We start from the raw sequence: 15260 nt of genomic DNA on the forward strand, positions 1-15260 counted from the left end.
AAATCTTAGAGAAAGTTAGCCTCTTATACATAAAATTAATTATCAATTGTACTAATGTGTAGTTCACTAGACTTATAATATTTTAAAACAATAATAAAAAATGCATTTTACAAATTGATTTGTAATCTGCTAACAACACAAGCACATAAAACACAAGGCATTTTTATTCCTTTTTAGGCTTCAATTCAAAGAGGCAAGGATATAAATATTTTACATACATCTAGCATTTCAAATTATATCCTTTGAAAGACATTTCAATTGTTACAATTTAAAGCATTTATGTTGGATGTCTCAAATATGACTGTTTGGTACGTAGAAATGGAATATAATTGACTAAAATGAAATCAAATTTATTAGTTTATTTTTCATATTCTCAAATTAGATTTTAATTCATGAATTGTTTAAAACCACTCATAGAAAAGTACTTTTTTCTGGAAAATGTAGTTATATAGAAAAGTACTTATCTAGAAATAGTTTAGAATTACTTATTGTAAATTTTTTTTTGTTAGGACCGGAGAAACCCATAGTTGGGCTTGATACACATGGGTGAACACTAACTTGACCCAAAAACTTAAGCTTATTGGGTTTTGGGCCCAACCATGTATATAAGCACCCATCATCCACTCAATTTTTCCAATGCGGGACAAACTCACAAGTGGAATTTTCAACAATCTCTCCTTCACTTGTGAGTTTCAACTGCTCCCCCTTGAACAGAAACCGTCTCCCTTCTGGGAGTAAGCTGCATTCCTTAACAGTGCTTTACGTGCCTTAGATTGCATTCCACGTGCCTCCGAACCAATCCTACCTCCCATATCTTGATCCTATTCGAATCCATCCCCAACCTAGATGATCCTTATTGGCCTCGGTCACACACTTGGTCCTCCAACTATTAGCACATAAGGAGAATTAGCTTCACGTCTCAACTTTTACGATGTCGCTCACCTAGAGTTACGAATTGTCGGTTCTGATACCACTTGTTGACGCGCAACGATTTTAATCTTTCGATCAACAAAATAAATCACACAAAGAACATTCACAGAAAAATGGAGACCAGAGATTTTACGTGGTTCAGCAAGGTTGCCTTCGTCCATGGAGTGTGCACCTGGAAAAAAATCCACTATGAAACGATGGCAGTACAAAATCTGATCAGTCTCTCCCCGATCCCAGATCCCCTGTACACCCCTTCACCTTCAACCCATTGAAGAAAAGTTCTTCCTAAAGAGAACCCCTCTCTAGCTCTCCTTGCACAAAATGACAAGTAATCCCTATATTTTTCCATGCCTTACAAACATATATATGACACCACACAACTGTTAGATTTGTTGAAGGTGAAGGGGTGTATAGGGGATTTGGGATCGGGGAGAGTCTGATCAGATCTTGTACTGCCATCGTTTCATAGTGGGTTTTTCTCCAGGTGCACGCTCCGTGGACATAGGCAACCTTACCGAACCACGTAAAATCTCTCGTCTCCATTTTTCTATGAATATTTTTTGTGTAATTTATTTTGTTGATCGGAAGATTAAAATCGTTGTGCATCAATATTTTTAAAATGAGTAATTTTTTTTAGAGAGTCCTTATTTTTTTAAAAATAAATTTAAAAATATTTTTTTAAATAAGTACTTATATGTGAACGAAACAGTATGTATTGACACAAGTATTTCATGTAATAAGTGCTTACTTTTTAAGACATTTAAACTAGTGCTCATTTTATTATGTAAACCATACATGGCCTTAGGGATAAATCCAAGTTACTACACTCTACCCTTCAATTGGTGCAAAAAAAAAAAAAAAAAAGGTAAAAGAAAAATGATATTGAGATGAGGGCACTTCATTATATTTTTCTCATTTAATGCAATTATGAATTTGTCTTGTTTTCCTTTCATTATTTTTCACTTGTAAAGTGAAATAAAAAATAAAAAATTAAAGCTCAAAAAGGGTAAAATTGTTACTTCGAAGCAAAAAAAAAACATGAGTTTTTTTCCGTTTTATTATTAAATTAAAATAAAATATTAAATAATACTTTATTTGAGAAAAAATTTCTTAAACTAATGCTCACGTAATCTCGTAGGACCAAGTTGCGAGATTTGTTTCAAATCTTACGAGATTTATTTCTCCATTGGCTTTCTTATCTAATTAAATCTCGTAGGATCTTCCTGCGAGATTTGTCAAGCATATATATATAAAATTAAAAATGCATTAAACACAATTAAAGAAACAAAATATATTTTACCTTCTAAAAAAAAAGACAAGTATTTTTAGAAGTAAACTCTATTTAATGAAAAAATGTAAACAAAAATATTATTACCTTCTAAAAGAAAGACAAGTATTTTTAGAAATAATAATTTCAATAAAATTAGATAAATCAACTTTTAAAAAATTTATTTGAATCCAGCAGGACTAGACTTAAAAAAATCTATTTTATTCAAAAAAAATAAGTGCAAAAAATTTATAAATGTTAAATAAAATGCAAGCTACCCTGTCCAATGAATGCTTAGTTGAGAATCTCATATATATCTAGCTAAGATATAATTTGTACCTTTTTTCACCTTTTTTTTTTTTTTATAAAAATTTTGGTCATATTTTTAATAGCTATTTGATTAAAAAAAGCATCAATTTAATTAGGTTTTTAATTTATTTTAGTTTTCAAAATATTAACAAAAAAAATTTGCTAATTTTTAATTTTTTCTTCCTATTTCTAATTTTCTCAGTTCTTATTCCTAGTTTTTAGTTTCATAATTCTTGACAATAATACCAAACAAATTGAAGATTTTTCATTGTTATAACAATATTTTAATATGTAAAATTGGTTTCTGGAGATTAATTTATTCATTTTATATAGAAATTTTAATGGAAATTAAAATAAAACGACCATGTGAATTTAAAATATAATTTAAATTAACATATTTGCAAAATTTTAAAAATAATAAAAAATATTTTTTTTACTATACGCGTAGCTGCGTAGGCAGTTGTGCAAGCATTCATTCTTATATATATTATTTAATTAAATATCTATCAATATCTTCTATATTTTTTTTAAATGTTTGTAAATATAAAGTTCTTTTGATTAATACTCAAATTTTCTTAATCTTTCACTATTTAGTTAAATAAAAGTTATTTTATTCATCTCAATATAATTTGAGTTTTATATTCACTTGAGTTAATTTTGAAATCCATTAATTTGTACGGTAGTTGATTAGAGTTCCTATGTAAATAAAAATAAAATAAAAATAACACTATATAATTTGTAAATATTATGATTTTTCATACTTTTTAAAGTTAATTAATTATAGATAATAAATTATTACTATAATCTATGTATTATTGCTTCTAATGCATAAAATCTACTCCATGGGCAACACATGTATCCCTAACTAGTAAACAAAAACACATAATTGAATGTATGTTAGTTTTTGTCTTTAATTTGGACTAAATAAAAATTAGGAAATATGATTAAAATAATAAAATCATAATATATTATAATAAAAATAGATATTAATATTATATATTTTGTATTGCAGTTATTTTCAAAATTTAACTGTTACAAAAAATAATCTTATAGACAATTGAAAAATAGTAAAAAAAAAAATATTTTTTAGATTTTTTAAATTTTTTTAAAATTTTGCAAATATATTTATTTGAATTATATTTTAAATTCACACAGTCGTTTTATTTTAATTTCCATTAAAATTTTTATTTAAAATGAATAAATTAATCTCCAGAAATCAATTTTACATATTAAAATATTGTTATAACAATGAAAAATCTTCAATTTGTTTGGTATTATTGTCAATAATTATGAAATTAAAAATTAGGAACAAGAACTGAAAAATTAGAAATAAGAAGAAAACATTAAAAATTAGCAAAATTTTTTTGTTAGTATTTTGAAAACTAATATAAATTGAAAACCTAATTAAATTGATACTTTTTTTAATCAAATAGTTTTTAAAAATATGACTAAAAGTTAAAAAAAAAGTGAAAAAGGTACAAATTAGATCTTAGTTAGATATATATGAGATTCTCAACTAAGCATTCATTGGATAGGATAGCTTGCATTTTATTTAATATTTATAAATTTTTTTTTTGAACAAAATGAATTTTTTTAGGTATAGTCTTGTTTGATTCAAATAAATTTTTTAAAAGTTGATTTATCTAATTTTATTGAAATTATTATTTCTAAAAATACTTGTCTTGTTTTTAAAAGGTAATAATATGTTTATTTACATTTTTTTTTATTAAATAGACTTTATTTCTAAAAATACTTGTTTTTTTTTAGAAGGTAAAAAATATTTTATTTCTTTAATTGGGTTTAATGCATTTTTAATTTTAAATAAATATATATATATATATATATATATATATATATATGCCTGATAAATCTGGCAAGAAAATCCTGCCATATTTAATTGGATAATAAAGTTAATGGGAAACCAAATTTTGCTGGAATCGAAGCAAATCTCGCTTGTGTGAGTATTATTTGGGAAAAATTTTCCTAAATAAAGTATTATTTAATAAAACGGAGAAAAACTGGCTCCCAAAATCAAATCACAAGTTTGCCCCTGAGGGTATATTCGTCTTTCAATATTGCGGCTCTTACAGAGCTAGCTCTAGATTCACGGGCGTTGTCTGCTTATTGGCTCCCAAAATCAAATCACAAGTTTGCCCATGAGGGTATATTCGTCTTTCAAGATTGCGGCTCCTCCAAACTCAGTGGAGAACAGAGCTAGCTCTAGATTCACGGGCGTTGTCTGCTTGGTCCCTTTTCCTTGTGACTCCTACGGACACGATCATGCCGCGAGAGGAGGAAGAAACGCGACGGAGTTCTGTGCTGTATAAACTCTAGAAATCTCTTGCCCATTGTCTATCAGACGGCTGACAAACCCTAGAAATCACAGTTCCAAAATACGGTTTCAAGAAGCTTGATGTAAGTTCTTACTTCTCTCTCTTTCTCTCTCTCTCTCTCTCTCTCTCTCTCTCTCTCTCTCTCTCTCTCTCTCTTTTGTTTCTGACTCTGTTTCGGCGCGTGTATACGAAACCTCGCTAAAACGTTGGGTTTGCTGAATAAATTTTTTGGCGTTTTTGAAGGTTGAGAAGCTGACCGTGAGTCTACCTTCGCGCGCTTATGCAGCGTGCATGTGCTTGTTTATTTCGCTTTTCTTCCCATGGAAACTCGACTAAAATGTTTCTGGTTCGGAAGAAAATTTTTGCTCTTTTTTTTTGTATGGAAGTTTAGTCTGAGTCTGTGTGTGTGTTTTGTTAGGTAAATTTTGTGAATGTCATTTTTGATATTTTAGAATGTTTAAGTTATCGTAGAAGCATTAACTGAAGTATCAAGATGTTCAGTTGCATTCATTTTTTAACTATATTTTGACGTTTTATTGCTGTGGGAAGTGCGATAAATGCAACTGGAGCAAGTGATGAATAATGCTTGAATTTCAATGAATTTTTCTGTTGTCCAAAAAAAAAAAAAAAAGATAATGCCTGAATACAGAAACACTCTAATAAATTTGGAAAGGAATGTTTTAGGAAAACAGTTTTTAGCTTTTGGACACTAATCAATTAATTGGTAAGTCTATTTAAGAATTGGTAGAGCCAACTTGCGTCTTTCTTGTTTATTGAAGCAAAAATGCATGGCGGGGAAAGAAACTCCCACAATTTCTTGCATCCAAATGTTGACGTATTGATGAATGATGGCTGTTGCCATGTGATTCTAATTTTGGGGTTTGAGGTTTATGGAATTATCATTTCTATGATCCTAAATTTATCTGTACTATTTTGTCTTTTTAATAATTTTTTTATACAGATTTGAGTCTAATGGGGGCTTCAGATGTAAAGGAAGATTTGGGCATGAGTAGTAAGGGCATGAGTAGCAAGAGTGGAAAATTACCCAATGGGGTGGAAATGGACACAGATGAAGATGAAGAAGTTGATTTTGTCGGAGTACATGAATTAGGTGAAGAGTTTTTGAAGAATTTTTGTCGAAAGGCATCATCAGTGTTCTTCCGGGAATATGGTCTGATCAGTCATCAGATAAACTCTTACAATGACTTCATAAATAATGGTATTCAAAATGTATTTGATTCCATTGGGGAGATTAGGGTTGAACCTGGCTATGACCCGTCAAAGAAGGGAGAAAATGAGTGGCGTTATGCCTCTGTGAAGTTTGGAAAGGTCACTCTTGAGCGACCGAGATTTTGGGCTGGTCAGAAGTTTGTTGATAGTGATAGGGAGTATCTGAATTTATTGCCGAGGCATGCTAGGCTTCAAAACATGTCATACTCTTCCCGGATGAAAGTGCAAATCCATGTTCAGGTGAATTAATATTGTCTCATGTTTCAGTAAAATGTATGATTTTCCTACTGGTTTGCTTGGGAAATGTTTATTTACTTTTTCCATGTTTTGAAAAGTGTTTGACATGTTTACTTGAGTTTTGATAAATGTAGGTGTAACATTTTTCTTAGTTCTGGAATTGAATTTTAAACCATTGGCAATTTTTGTTGATTGACTTGAGGTATATATATTAAGTTTAAACTATATTAATTGGAGCACCTATAGCTTTAGGTCTAATAGTGTTTCACTGCATTTCATATTTGGAACTTGTGTCCATATGGGTAATTCTAGGCTAAAATCAGGATCTCTTGTGTTCTTAAATGCCTTGATTTGAAAGGCACATGGTCAGCTGCAGGTTTCTCTTTGGAAAACAAGTACTACAAAGATCCTCTTTTTTTTTTTTTTTTTTTGTTGTTGTTGTGTGTGTGTGTGAATACCTGCGCATACATTACCACAACTATATTTTCAGAAACATTGTGCTGCTGAAGGCTTTGTGAGCACAAGCTTTCCTATTTGCATTAGTATCACATTTAATCACTACTTGTTTTCTGGTTTTAGAAGCACGCTGTCTGTTGATGCACTGCATTTGGATCATCTGGTTGGCGTCCTTATAGAAATTAGTTCCATTTTTACCATTCATTTTTTCCAAAATGAATTTTAAACATATTTATTTCTTGATCTTATATTTTGATTGGCATAATCTCATTTCATCCTCATAATCTATCAGGTATACACTAAGAAGCTTGTAATGAGTGACAAATTTAAAACTGGCAAGGAACAATATCTTGACAATGACGTTTTAAGTGAAGATAACCGGGATGTGATAATTGGGAGGATTCCTGTGATGGTGAAATCTGAGCTGTGCTGGATGAATGGGATTGAGAAAGGTGATTGTGATTTTGATCATGGAGGCTATTTCTTAATCAAAGGCGCTGAGAAGGTGAGTTTCAAATTTGTTTTAATTGCTGTATTTCATTTATAGTTTGTCAATTTGTCTAAAACATGACTTGGATGATTACTTTTATGAAGGAGCCAAACTTCATCATGAAATAAAGATTTGTCTTTACGCCGGTAATTATTTGGATATACTGTTGCAGATGATAAATTAAACTTCTACTGTTTGGTTGTGGATTCATTTCTTGAAGTTAAATCATCAACTGCTTACATAGTCCCAGATTTACCTGATATAATTTATTCATCATTACATGAATGATTACTATGCTTGAGATGGAGGCATGCTTATTAGTCAGGCATTGGCAATTTTAGGTCAATAGTTGTGGACTAGATTTATTAGTTCCAAATCTTCTAGTTGTAGGTCTTACTTGATTAGGTCTTCCTAGGATCTCGTGGTAGTGTGTGGGCAAGAGATTAAGCAGTTAGAAGAGGGCGTGGACATTTTTTTTTTGCTAAACGAGAGGTTTGAGATTTTTGAAACCTTAAGGGAATTCTGCGTCTTTTTGCCCAACATCTAGAATGCAAGTGTCATTTACCCTTTCTTAATTTTTTCTTTTTCAAATGGTGACAACACGCATATTAGCGCATGTATTTTGAGTATTCCCATTTATTATTTTTGTCTTAGGATTCATGCAAGTTTAGATGAGAGGTTTGAGAAGCTGATGGGAGAGTTTTTTACACGTTACAGGTGATGGTATGATGATTAGATATTTTTTAAAGTGATTGTCTTTAGTCTTGATCAACTTGCTTGATTCTTTCGTGCTTTGGGGGGTGGTAGAGGGTTTGAAGCTTATATTATTCTTAGGGATTTCTCTTGCAAGTTTTTTTTTTTTTTTTTTCCGATTTGTGATCCTAATGCTGTTACTTTTCCCCTGTACACTTTTCTTTGAAAAGCTAAAGTTCCCCAAAAGCTTTTGCCCAGACTGCAATCCTTGAGAAAATCAATACCAATGACTTGCTTCATAAGAGAAGACCTAATAAGGCCCTGACGTTTCGTCCTTTGCTAGAGGAGTGGGGAGACAAGTTCACACTTGTTTCTGCATTATCCCTTTACTTTGGCTGATTGAAATAAGTCTTTTGGTAATTTTGGTAAAAACTAGGTATCCCTCCATATTGAAGGCTTTTTGTACTATATTTTTTAGGCGGTTTGGTAAGGATAGGATGGGAAGACATTGTGGTGCACTGTTATGGTGATTATTTGGTGTATTTGGTTGGAGAGAAACACTAGAATTTTCAAAGGTGTGGCTACTTCTAATAATTTGCTTTGGAGTAGAGTGGTGTTTCTTGCATTGTTGTTGGTTTTGGCAAGTGGCTTCTTTTGTAATGTTTATTTAGAACACTTATAGCAGAATTGGTTGGCTTTGCTTTATTGAGTTTTTTTCACCTTGTTCCCCTAGTTGTTTTCTTTTTTTGCATAAGGAGGATGCCTTGTTCTCCTTGCTTTTTATTATTTTCCTCGTGGTTGTATCTTCTTTCCTTTTCTAATATAATTCTTTGTTTATCAAAAGAAGAAAAAAATGGGAAGAGTGGCTGCTTGCTTGGGATGTGGGTAGAAGGCCTCTTGAAGAGGATTGGGTCTTGGCCCTTGGGAAACGTTTCTATAATGGAGAAATGGATGTGAAGCTTTTCTTCGCATATTGACTCCCTTTATAAAGAGTATTTATGGTCCTACCACATTGGGTGGGATGTTAGAAAAGAAGGTGTGATTGATGGGGGATTTTTTTTTTTGGGGGGGGGGGGGGGGGGGGAGGGTGAGAAGGAGGTTAAGTTATTCATGCTAGTCCTTGGAGATTTCTCTCTTTGATGTATCACCTTTTCTTTCCACTTACTCACTACATAGTTGGTTATGGTGATTCTTTTTGTTTCTGGGAAGATGCTTGGATTGGATATGACTTTTTGGACTTCCTTACATCTATAATGCCAGATTGGTTCCTTTTATTCTTCTGAGGGAATTTTAAATTCTTTTTCAAGATCTCAATGATGCAGAAGTAGATGAGTGTGTTAGTTAGATGTCTTTTCTTGATTCTTTTGTTCCTCATCCTAGGAGTGATGTTTGAGCTTGGCAAGGAGCTAATTTGGTACCTTTTGTTAAATTTTTTTTTGCTATGGTTGCCTAAACCCCCAAATCCTGTTCATTTGGAGCAACAAATTTGGAAGGGTAAAGTTTTATCTAAGATTAAGGCATTTGCCTAGTCTTTGATTCTTAATAGAATTAATACTAATGCCTAATAGCTTGCCTGGTAAAGTAAACTTTGATATGTGTGATGTGCTTTAACTTCAAACATGACATGATGAATGAGCATTTGTTTCTTCATTGTTAGTTGCCTCTATAGCTATGGTACAAAGCTCTAAGTTTTTTACCATTGGAGATGGATGCATTTTTTATTTTTGAGGATGCAGTTTTGGGATTTCGGAAAGAGCATGAAAGGGAAGCTTCTGTGACAGTGTATTTGGGGAAGTCTCCTCTCTTCTTTTCTTAACGACTCAACATGAGTGATGATTCGAAGCCTTCATCATCATTCGAAGAATTGGAGCCTCTACCGAAGGGTCAAAGACTCTTCTCTGTCAAATACTTGCAGGTTCTTCTTTCCTCAACATATGGCGATTCTATGAGCATATGACGATTCTCTTTCCCTCTCGAGTGTACAACAATATGGAAGCCAGAGTTTCGAAAATATTCTCTCTCCCCTCTTGTGAAACGATTCTCCCTTCCTCTTGAGTGTACGACTTTATGGAGTCCTATGCAGTAGGTCATGTTGAATCAGTCGATTCAGATAGAAGGAAAATCCTTCGATTTGTGTTTGGATAAGGTCAGGGAGTTCTCTTCTCTGCTTGTGATCGAGAACAATGTGGTGTGCAACAAAAATGGGTTAGATTTTCTAAAGACACAGTTTCTTGGTTTCCTAATGGGTTGTCAATGTTTGGTCAGATGGAAAGGGGTATTGGAGTTTCCGTAAGGGCATCATGCGGTACTAGATGTTGATTAGGCAGATGAAGGTGGGAAAGTTTATGGAATTAGGGTTGGGATGGAAAGGAAGGAAATTTTCAGAGTTCATTCCCAACGGCACAAAGGGTGAGGGTTGGCAAAACTTTGCAAACGGATTTGGGAAGGAATCTGAAGCTGTAGTTGCAGGTGACCCTTCACATCCCTGATTGTGGAGTTAGGTGGTGCTGGAAGGTAAAAAGGGCTAAGGCGTGAGTTGTGGTCATGGTTTTAAATAAAGGCCGCGACCGTTACGTAACGCCGTTACGTAAAGGTTTTTTAGGTTACCGATACCGTTACACACCGCGAAATCGGTGGGAAGAAAAATCACGGCCGTAGCGACCGTTACGGACCGCAACTGTTACGTAAAGGCCGCTACGGCCGTTACGTAACCGCTACAGGGCTGTTACACCAAAAAAATATTTTATTTTTTACTTTTTCTTATCACTTTTTCTCTCTCTCTTTCATATATCATTCTCAATATACCAAGTGGCAAGAGGGGGAAAAGATTATAATGAGGATGACAATGATACAAAATTTACAATTTCTTTAAATACTCACAATAGATGCATTAATTAACAATTTCAAAATATTAACTTGTTAGGGAAATTTTTTTTTTAGTAATATTAGTAATGTGATATTTATGTTCTTTATTTTTCAACTTCAACCTTCTTTCTTTTCTAGCTATTTTATATTTATATTATTCGTATGTCTTATGTGTCTAATAGATTAATGGAGTGTATAATGTATTTTATTTTATCAATTCATTTAGCACACATAAGAATTTATCACAGATAAGAACAATGAGAAGTACAAATACTCGCACACATGTAATTTTCTATCAATGATGTGTAAACTTGTTGCCCTTACCAAATAACTTAGTTACTCGAACTAAAGGGTCCAAAATACACTAAAACCCTTTCTAAGGTTGGCTAAAAGCTTAAAACATGCAAGTACGCTAATATGCACAAGGTTGTGCGTGCTCCAAAAAAATTCACGGCCGTTACACCCGCTTCCCGTTATGTAACATCCGCTACTCCTGCTTCCCGTTACACCCGTTACCGTTACGTTACGCTACCCGCTACCGTGATTTAAAACCATGGTTGTGGTAGTCAATCTTGCTCTAGAAATCAGGGTATGATGGGTGGGAGGGAAGATTGGTGTTGTAGATGTGGAGGTGTGATGCAGTGAAAGAATCTGGGTTTTCAAAGTCAGGACCAATAGCAGAACGATTGGAATTGTTTGACTAGAAGTCTAGAATGGTGAGGAAGCTAGTGTTTTGATAGGAGCAGTAATCTTCTCAGATGCAGTTAGGGTTGCGTTCGGAGAGGAGATTACAAAGAGGAACTGATCGGGCAGCATTTTTCTGGTTCTGGACCTTGCCCAAATAATAGGAAAAGAAGGTATATCTTTTCTTAATAACTTGGGCTAATTATTTGATTAGGCTGAATTTTTAGGAAAGTCTAAAGTGGGCTCAAAGGGAGGATCTGCTTCTTTGGGCTTCATGCTGATGGACCAAGGTGGTAGTCAAGCTTATGGTTTGGATAATAGTGATCCAGTTACTTCTTTGCTGGAAACCGAAAATGGGCAGGTCCAAAATTCTGTTCTTAGATCCCAAAATCCGAGAATTGGGAAGGAGGACATTATACCTTTTGGTAGTACTCTACATTCCTAGTCTACAGATTCCCAAGATATGAGTCCAAGTGATTGAGTTTTGAAACAAACTCAGATTAGCCGCAGAGAAGATTTGAAACAACATTGTTGTGATTAAAATGCAACAAGTGTAGAAGGGGGATTAGAAAATGAATTGGAAAAGAGTAAAAAATTCGAAGTTGCTCTGTGGGGGGAGGAAGTCTGATGGTTTTTGTCTTAATTATAACAAATTTGAGGGAAACAAGGGTTATGCTCATCGGAGGGCAGCTTGTATGGGTTGCTGAAATGAGGAAGGTGTTTGAAGATGAGAGAAAAATTTGATGAGTCAATGACAAAGTTATTAAAGAGTGATTCTAAAGGAGAGCTTAGTATAGTGAAAGATTTGCATGCTAAGGAGGCTGGGTGTGGTTATGGGGTAAGCAAAGAAATAGGGGGAAAGAAATGGGGGACTTGTCAAATTCAGAAAATGACGATATTAGTGAGTTTGATTGTGGTTGTGGTGGTGGGGGGGGGGGGGGGGGGGGTGGGTGGCTGTTGTTGGATAAGATTCGAGAACAATATGGGTATGTTTTGGATTCTTGTGAAGAGATTGGGGATTTATCTTATTTCCATCCAATCCTTTTGGAAGGACTTGAGGGAGTTTCTATCTTTGATAATGATGATTTAGTTAACAATTTAAATGTTGCCTACACCTGTGGAGGAGGTTCCTAAGAAAGACTTAGAAGCACAAGATCTTTTGGACAAAATGGGTTTGAAGTTGACTGGTTTTGGAGGAAATGAAGTGCCCATAATTGGTGGCAAAAGTTGGAAGTTGAAGGGACAAAGGGAATTAGCGAAATTGAAGAGCTCAGCAAATTATGATTGAAAAGGGGCTTCCTTGGTTAACATTGCGTAGTGATTTGTTAAGGGACTGACTAGTGTTTCTTTTTTTTTTTATCCCAAAAAAAAAACAGTGTTTGGTTCCTTTCATTGAGTTTTGTGAAAGGAAGGAATTCTATAATTTTTAAAGATTAAGTTTAGAATGTCTTTTCTTGTTTGTCTCTGGGCTTTAGTTTTGGATTTTTTTTGGGTGTTTCTTTTGTAATTCCTTTCTTAGTTGTTGGAGAGTAGCTTGTTCTCCAGCCTTTATACTTGCTTCTTCTTTCTTAACAGATTTCTTTTCTTACCAGAAGGAAAAAAAAGAAAAAAAGAACATTAATGTCTTCATTTCTGTTTCTGTTTCTGCACAATGAAGAAACAAATTATAAAAACACATTTGTTTAATTTGCATTTTTATTATTTTAATTATATATTATAATATTATCTGATTTAAAAATGAAATGAGCATTTTTTAAGTAAGTTTTTAATTTTTTTTAGTTTTATGAATATTAACCAAACAAGTTGTTGTTTTTGGTTTTAGTTTCTATTTCTGGCTTTTAGTTTTTGTTTTTGATATTAAAAAAATATAGTAAAATTTAAAGATAAAATGATCAAAGATGGGGATTGGACCATAGAGGATGGGATAAATACAAATACTTTTTGGAATAGATTAGTTAGCTCTATTAAAAAGATAGCAAAATAGATTTTAGGTGAATCAAGGGGAAGATTCTCGAATAGCAAAGAGAGTTGGTGGTGGGATAAAGATGTACAAAAAATCATAAAGACAAAAAGAATTTGGTATAAAACATGGCAAAAATGTAGAAATAGAGATAACTTTGAAAAATATAAGAAGGCAAGAAAAGATGCAAAAAGGGCCGTTAGTGAAGCTAAATATAGAACTTTTAATAGTTTGTATGATAGATTAGGTACAAAAGAAGGGGAAAGAGAAATATTTAAACTTGCTAAAGTTAGAGAAAGGAAGAACAAGGACTTAGGAAATATAAAATGTATAAAAAGTGAGGATGATATTGTCTTGGTTAAGGACGAAGATATTAAAGAAAATAGCAAAGTTACTTTAGTAAGTTGTTTAATGAAAACCAAATAGAAGACTTAAACTTAGAATTGTCAAATGAGGAAAATACTAAAAATATAAGATTTATTCACAAAATTAGAGGTAACGAAGTTAAGTTTGCACTAAAAAAGATGAAAAATGAGAAAGCTATGGGACCAGATAACATCCCAATTGAAGTTTGGAAATGCTTGGGTGATAACGGAATTATATGGTTAACTAATTTATTTAATACAATTGTAAAAACTAAGAAAATGCCAGATGAATGGAGGAAAAACACTTCAATACCTATATACAAAAATAAAGGAGATATTCAAAATTGTAATAACTATTGTGGAATTAAACTTATGAGTCATATGATGAAACTATGGGAAAGGGTAGTTGAACAAAGTAAGGTTAGAAACGAAGATCTCAGAAAATCAATTTGGTTTTATGCCTGGGAGATCTACCATAGAAGCTATTTATCTTTTAAGAAGATTAATGGAAAAGTTTAGGGAAAAGAAGAGGGACTTGCATATGATATTATTGACCTTGAGAAAACATATGATAAGATACCTAGGGAAGTTCTATGGTGGGTTTTAGAAAAAAAGGGTGTATGTTATAGGTATACCGATGTCATTAAGGATATGTACGATGGAGTAATGACTAGTGTAAGGACTATAGATGGAGAAACTAGAGAATTTCCAATTACCATAGGTGTACATCAAGGATCTGCTTTGAGTCCTTATCCTTTTGCTTTAGTGATGGACCAATTGACTATGAGTATTCCAAAGGAGGTTCCATGGTGTATGTTGTTTGTAAATGATATTGTATTAATTGACGAAATTACGGATGAAGCAGAGGTTGAGTTAGAATTATGGAGAGAAACTTTGGAATCTAGAGGCTTTAGGATAAGTAGAAATAAAACAGAATATATGAAATGTAATTTTAGTAATGATAGGAGGAATATTGGAGATAAAGTTAAACTTGATGATGAAGAAATAAATAGCACTTGTAGATTTCGATACCTTGGATCTATTATGCAAGTTGAAGGTGAAATTGAAGATGATGTAATGCATAGAGTTAAAGTAGGTTGGGTAAAATGGAGAAGTGCTTCAAGTGTGCTATATGATTGTAGAATACCCTTAAAATTGTAAAGGAAGTTGTATAGGACAGCTGTAAGACCAGCTATGCTATATGGATCAGAATGTTGGGCGACGAAGAAACATAATATCTAAAAAGTAAAAGTTGCCGAGATGAGAATGCTTAGATGGATAAGTGGTATAACATTGAAAGATAAATTAAGGAATGAACATATTCGTGGTAAGTTAGGTGTAGTTCCTATAGAAGATAAGATAAGGGAGGGACGACTCAGATGGTATGGACACTTGCAACATAGGCCACATAATGCACCTGTGAGGAAGAGTGACCTAGTTA

The 15260-nt window shown here is 33.0% G+C and overlaps 1 protein-coding gene across 3 annotated transcripts in view; it reads left to right on the plus strand.

Annotated features, from left to right (window-relative positions):
• The first annotated feature begins 4625 nt into the window (after window positions 1-4625).
• Window positions 4626-15260, plus strand: part of LOC131150706 (DNA-directed RNA polymerases IV and V subunit 2) — a 34175-nt gene continuing 23540 nt past the window's right edge. The window contains exons 1-4 of one of the 3 annotated variants that reach the window (XM_058101592.1): window positions 4695-4921; window positions 5083-5185; window positions 5801-6309; window positions 7055-7267. In XM_058101592.1, the coding sequence (XP_057957575.1) occupies window positions 5812-6309; window positions 7055-7267 (711 nt within the window). In that variant the 5' untranslated portion in view covers window positions 4695-4921; window positions 5083-5185; window positions 5801-5811. Of the gene's footprint in view, window positions 4922-5082; window positions 5186-5800; window positions 6310-7054; window positions 7268-15260 lie in introns of all 3 variants that reach the window. The other 2 variants (XM_058101593.1, XM_058101594.1) reach the window with 2 other exon arrangements.

This window comes from Malania oleifera, chromosome 3 (assembly GCF_029873635.1).
Source record: "Malania oleifera isolate guangnan ecotype guangnan chromosome 3, ASM2987363v1, whole genome shotgun sequence".
In the NCBI taxonomy this organism is placed as follows: domain Eukaryota; kingdom Viridiplantae; phylum Streptophyta; class Magnoliopsida; order Santalales; family Ximeniaceae; genus Malania; species Malania oleifera.